This window comes from Zophobas morio, unplaced genomic scaffold, assembly GCF_036711695.1.
Source record: "Zophobas morio isolate AGI-343-1 ecotype UQ-CSIRO unplaced genomic scaffold, CSIRO_AGI_Zmor_V1 ptg000008l, whole genome shotgun sequence".
Classification (NCBI taxonomy): Eukaryota; Metazoa; Arthropoda; class Insecta; order Coleoptera; family Tenebrionidae; genus Zophobas; species Zophobas morio.
In genome coordinates this window covers 14,831,939-14,838,572 of record NW_026972113.1, presented here as the reverse complement: position 1 = coordinate 14,838,572, position 6,634 = coordinate 14,831,939, and the positions used below count along the sequence as shown (strand labels likewise).

The window sequence follows — 6,634 nt, the reverse complement described above, 5'->3', positions numbered from 1 at the left end:
CGTTATTTTTGGCCTCGATTGAGTATTCACACCCCCGACTTACACTAAAACACTTCAAGTATACGAGCAGTCACGACATGGCAACAATCGTTTCAGATCACTTAGTACTAATTTTCCACTAATTACACTAGCGTTTAAACTGGTGTTGTTTGTATTAACATTTGAGCATTTAGTATCGACAACTCCCCAACTAAAGTACTTCCGCGAGTATAAAAAGTCAACAAGCTTGATTCTAGTTCAGTCTATTTATAAATAAAGTGGTTAAAGTATACCATTTGTAAAATACTGAAAACCGTCGTAAAGTTTCGTCGACAACGAATGAATGCTGACTTCCACCATCCGGTTAACCTCCAGCTGCAGCTGCTCCTCGGTCATGCTCATGTGAAAGCGGTTCTTCAAGTTCTGCACCGTCGCCGCCCCCGACTTGAAGCACGGCAGCTGCGAACCTACACAAAACGGTCACTCCGTCATCCAACACACCTACAACAACCCACCTGATCGCATAATCTCCACCAACGGAATAATCATATCCATGTGCTTCCGCGCCGCCACCAGCCCCTGCAGGATCAAGATCTTGAAGTACTCGAACATGTCGGACTGGTCGCCGCCCATCACCTCCACGAACTCCGCCGTCAGCTTGAACGGCGACGTTTCAAAGCCCAGGTTTTTCGGCGACATCGACAGAATGAACCCGAAGTCGATGTGGATGAGGTGACCGTCACTCTTTAGTAAAATATTCCCGTTATGCCTGTCCTTGACCTGGATCAGGTAACAGAACAGGCAGTAGGCGGCGCAGCTCTGGACGAAGTTCTTCTGCGCCGTGAGGAAGGCCTCCGACGTCGGCGGGCCGTGCTCTTGGATGAAGTACTGCAAGAGCGACAGCTGGCGGTGCTTCTTCACCTGGTGCAGCGACACGGTGTTGAGGATGGGCTCGATGAGGCCGCTGTCGTTAGAGAGACACAGGATGCGATATGGGTGCACCTGGAAGTCACGATCGTTAACAATCATATAACGATACATAATAATAGACATTACTCACCCATAAGGGCACGTGCTCCTTCTCCCAGATTTTCTGGAACATCTGGAGGAGTTGCGAAGCCATGAGTTCCTGGCGGAGGTCATCGCCACACTTGACTATGACACTGAGCAGGTTCCACGTGGACAGGTGCCCGTAAGGGGAGCTTTCCCGTATCCGTCGCTCCTTGTCGTGCCACGGTTCCTTCAGGACCGCCGCCGACGGGTCCTGGGGGTCGTGCGTGAACTGCTTGTTCTTCTCCTCGTGGATGGAGTCGCTCAAACGGCGGCGAATCTCGCCGGCGGCTATCCACATCGGGGGCTCTCGGGAGTCGCTCGATTCTTGGCTCATTTGTGAGAGAGTATCGCGGTCAACGTGCTTCTTCAACTGAGTGTACTACGGGAAAAATGGTCAATGGTTATTTCTTTCTTCTTTCAATGTTTCGATTTTATAATGTTTTGTTTTTTCAATTTTTTGTTTCTTCAATTTTTCAATTTACGAATTTTCAAGTTTTCTTTTTTTTTTGTTTCGTCAAATTTTAAATTTATCGTTTCGGTTTTTGTATTTTCTTTATTTTTACAATTTTTCGATTTTTTTCAATGTTCTAATTTTAGAATTTTTTTATTTTTCAATTTTTGGATCTTTCAGTGTGCCAGTTTTACGACTTTACAATTTTGACAATGAAAAATTGAAAAATCCAAAAATCTATAATTAAAAAACTTAAATCGAATCGATACTTAAAAATGAAAAAACTGAAAAATTGAAAAATCTTAAAAATAAGAAAACGAAAAATGGGAAAATTGAAAAATCGAGATATAGAAAAATTCCAAAACTGAAATGAAAAATTTTAAAATCGATACATCATAAAATGGAAAATCGAAAAATAGTTTAAAACTGAAAAATCAAAAAACGAAGAAATTGAACAAGCAAAAAATCGAAACATCAAAATCTCGATAAATCGAGAAATATAATTTTTTATGACTTTTGGATGTTTCTTTTTTTTTAGTTTTTCAACTATTTGATTTTTGAATTTTTCATCTGAATTTTTCGGTTTTCCTACGTTACAATTTCATATTTTTTCTTTTTTTCAATATTTCTTCAGTTTTTCGATTTTTCAATTTTTTCACATGTAAGTTTTTGGGTTTTCAATTTTTCAATTTTTTAATTTTTCGTTTTTTCAATTTTTAATTTGTAATTTTTCTAGTTTTCATTTTAAATATGTAATAATAATTTTCACTTTTTCATATTTACAGTTTTAGAATTTTTCAATTTTTCAACTATTGGATTTTTAAACTGTTTCAATTATTCGATTTTTAATTCTTCGACTTTTAATTTTTCAATTTTTCGATCTTTCCCTTGCAGTGTTCCAGTTTCTCGACTTTTGAATTTTGACAAATTCGTAATTTTTCGATTTTACAATTTCTCGATTCGATCCGTCATTTCTTCTTTCCAATTTTTCGATTAATTATTTTTTCCGATTTTTACGTTTGTTGATTTTTAGTTTTTCAAAGTTACAGTTTTTCGTTTCTTCAGTGCTTCGATTTGCAATTTTTCGATTTTCCTTTTTTTCGTTTTTTCAGTTCTTCGATACATATTTCAATTTTTCCAATTTTTCAGGTTTTCGATTTTTCAACTTTTAGAATAAAAAAATAAAAAAATTGCAGAATTGTAAAATTGAAAGAAAAAAAAAGAAAAAGTATAAAATCAAAAACTGATAAATTTCAAAAACCGAAAAAGTCCAAAAACGAATATTGTAAAATCGAAATACTGAAAATGAAAGAAATATTTTTTCTTCAAACTTAATTTTTTCAATTTTTCATTTCTTCAAATTTTCGATTTAAAATTTTTCGCGTTTTCATTTTTAACTCTTTACATTTTTCGATTCTTTAATATTTGAATTTTTCGATTTTTCAATATTCAGATTTTATAATTTTTTGTTTTTTCGATTTCAATTTTTCCGATTTTTCGTTTTGTTTGTTCCAACAATTTTGCGGTCATTCTTCGAATTTTCATATTTTCGATTTTCCAACTTTGGGAAGTTTCAATTTTCGATTTTTCAATTTTTCAATCTGCAATTTTTCGTTTCAGTTTTTTATTTTATTTTTTCAAATTTTCGGCTTTTCAGTGTTCTGATTTAATAATCTATAATTTTTCTTTTTTTCAATGTGAAATTTTTCAATTTTTGGATTTTTCATTTTCACGATTTTTCAATTTTTCGTTTCTTCAATTTTTGATTCGCAATTTTTCCAGTTTTCATTTTAAATAATGTAATTAATTATATAACTAATTTTTAAAATTTTTCACTTTTTCAATTTTATGGCTGTAGATTTACCCATTTTTCAATTATTCGACTTTCATTCTTTGGACTGTTAATTTTTGGATTTTTCATTTTTTAATTTCTCGATATTTAATTTTAAAATGTTTCAATCTTCCAATGTTAAAATTTTTTGGACTTTTCAATTTTGACGATTCCATAATTTTTCAATTTTAAAATTTTGGGATTTTCCAATTTTTTGTTTCTTCAGTGAGATTTGCAAATTTTCCATCTTCCACTTTTTCGAATTTGGCATTTTTCGTTTTTTCCGTTTTTGTTTTTTCAATTTTTTCCGATTCTTTAGTTTTTCCTTTTTTCAACTTTTCGAACCAAAAATGAAAAAATTGCATAACTCTAAAATTGAAAGATAAAAATAAAGGAATAGTACAAAATCAAGATCGAAAAATCAAAACTCGAGAAACTTCAAATTTTTGATTTGCAATTCTCATTTTATATTTTCTTTATTTTAGCAATTTTTTGTTTCTTCAATTTTTCATTTAGTTTGTTCCTTCAATGTTACAACTCTACTTTTAGGGTCATTCTTCTAGATTTTGCAATTTCACTAATTTTCAAACCTAAATTTTTCAGTTTTTCGATTTTTCATTTTTCGTTTCGGTTTTTATTTTCTTTACTTTTTCAAATTTTCGGTTTTGCAGTGTTGGTTTTATAATTTTTCTTTTTTCAATTTTTGATTTGCAATTTTTCCAGTTTTCATTCTAAATATGTAATTAATAATAATTAATTGTTAAAATTGTTCACTTTTGCAATTTTGCAGCTGTAGAATTTTCCCATTTTTCAATTATTCCATTTTGCATTTTTTGGACTGTTAATTTTTGGATTTTTCATTTTTTAACTTCTTGATATTTAATTTAAAAATTTTTCAATCTTCCAATGTTAAATTTTTGGACTTTTCAATTTTGACGATTCCATAATTTTTCAATTTTAAAATTTTGGGATTTTCCAATTTTTCGATCGATTTTCAAGTTTCTAGATTTTTATTCTTCCTATGTTTCAATTTTTCGTTTCATCGGTGCTTCGATTTGCAAATTTTCTATCTTTCACTTTTTTGAATTTGGCATTCTTCGTTTTTTTCGTTTTTGATTTTTCAATTTTTTCCGATTTTTTAACTTTTCGAATCAAAAATGAAAAAATTGCTAACTGTAAAATTGAAAGATAAAAAAAAAGAAACAGTATAAAATCAAGATCAAAATCAAAACTCGAGAAACTTAAAAATCGAAATACTGAATAATTTTGTAAAATCGAAATACTGAAAATTAAAAAAATTAAACTGATTTTTAATCTAAATTTTTCCAGTTTTTCGATTCTTCAAATTTTTGGATTTTTTTCAACTTTTTCATTTATTTTCTTTCTTCAATTTTTCTATTTAATTTTTGATTTCTTCAAATTTATGATTTGCAATTCTCATTTTTTATTTTCTTTATTTTTACAATTTTTTGTTTCTCCAATTTTTCATTTAGTTTGTTCCTTCAATTTTACAACTCTACTTTTAGGGTCATTCTTCCAGATTTTGCAATTTCACTAATTTCCAAACTTAAATTTTTCAGTTTTTCGATTTTTCATTTTTCGTTTCGGTTTTTATTTTCTTTAATTTTTCAAATTTTCGGTTTTGCAGTGTTGATTTTATAATTTTTCATTTTTCAATTTTTGATTTGCAATTTTTCCAGTTTTCATTTTAAATTTGTAATTAATAATAATTAATTTTTAAAATTGTTCACTTTTTCAATTTTACAGCTGTAGAATTTATTCGATTTTGCATTTTTTGGACTGTTAACTTTTGGATTTTTCATTTTTTAATTTCTCGCTATTTAATTTTAAAATTTTTCAATCTTCCAATGTCAAAATTTTTGGACTTTTCAATTTTGACGATTCCATAATTTTTCAATTTTAAAATTTTGGGATTTTCCAATTTTTCGATCGATTTTCAAGTTTCTAGATTTTTATTCTGTTTCAATTTTTCGTTTCATCAGTGCTTCGATTTGCGAATTTTCTATCTTCCACATTTTGGTGTTTTCCGTTTTTGATTTTTCAATTTTTTCCCTTTTCGAATCAAAAATGAATTTTGTAAAATCGAAATACTGAAATTTAAAAAAATTAAAATAATTTTTAATCTACATTTTTTCAGATTTTCGTTTCTTCAAATTTTTTTCAATTTTACAACTCTACTTTTAGGGTCATTCTTCTAGATTTTGCAATTTCACTAATTTTCAAACCTAAATTTTTCAGTTTTTCGATTTTTCATTTTTCGTTTCGGTTTTTATTTTCTTTACTTTTTCAAATTTTCGGTTTTGCAGTGTTGATTTTATAATTTTTCTTTTTTCAATTTTTGATTTGCAATTTTTCCAGTTTTCATTTTAAATTTGTAATTAATAATTAATTTTTAAAATTGTTCACTTTTGCAATTTTGCAGCTGTAGAATTTTCCCATTTTTCAATTATTCGATTTTGCATTTTTTGGACTGTTAATTTTTGGATTTTTCATTTTTTAATTTCTCGATATTTAATTTAAAAATTTTTCAATCTTCCAATGTTAAACTTTTTGGACTTTCCAATTTTGACGATTCCATAATTTTTCAATTTTAAAATTTTGGGATTTTCCAATTTTTCGATCCATTTTCAAGTTTCTAGATTTTTATTCTTTCTATGTTTCAATTTTTCGTTTAATCGGTGCTTCGATTTGCAAATCTTCCACTTTTTTGAATTTGGCATTTTTCGTTTTTTCAAGTTTTTCCGATTTTGTAACTTTTCGAATAAAAAATGAAAAAAATTGCATAACTAAACATAAAAAAAAGAAAAAGTATAAAATCAAGATCGAAAAATCAAAACTCGAGAAACCTAAAAATCGAAAAAGAGCAAAAACGAATTTTGTAAAATCGAAATACTGAAAATTCAAAAAATTAAAATAATTTTTAATCTAAATTTTTCCAGTTTTTCGTTTCTTCAAATTTTTGGATTTGCGATTTCTCAACTTTTTCATTTATTTTCTTTCTTCAATTTTTCTATTTAATTTTTCATTTCTTCAAATTTTTGATTTGCAATTCTCATTTTTTATTTTCTTTATTTTTATAATTTTTTGTTTCTCCAATTTTTCATTTAGTTTGTTCCTTCAATTTTACAACTCTACTTTTAGGGTCATTCTTCTAGATTTTGCAATTTCACTAATTTCCAAACTTAAATATTTCAGTTTTTCGATTTTTCATTTTTCGTTTCGGTTTTTATTTTCTTTACTTTTTCAAATTTTCGGTTTTGCAGTGTTGATTTTATAATTTTTCTTTTTTCAATTTTTGA

At 28.4% G+C, this 6,634-nt stretch overlaps 1 protein-coding gene across 2 annotated transcripts in view; it reads right to left on the bottom strand.

Annotated features, from left to right (window-relative positions):
* Positions 1–226: 226 nt before the first annotated feature.
* Positions 227–6,634, bottom strand: part of LOC135125448 (phosphatidylinositol 4-kinase beta-like) — a 48,524-nt gene continuing 42,116 nt past the window's right edge. For both annotated transcript variants that reach the window (XM_064051084.1, XM_064051083.1), the window contains exons 6-8: positions 1,040–1,411; positions 495–981; positions 227–446 (exon numbers count right to left, since the gene is read on the bottom strand). In XM_064051084.1, the coding sequence (XP_063907154.1) occupies positions 262–446; positions 495–981; positions 1,040–1,411 (1,044 nt within the window). In that variant the 3' untranslated portion in view covers positions 227–261. The remainder of the gene's footprint in view (positions 447–494; positions 982–1,039; positions 1,412–6,634) is intronic.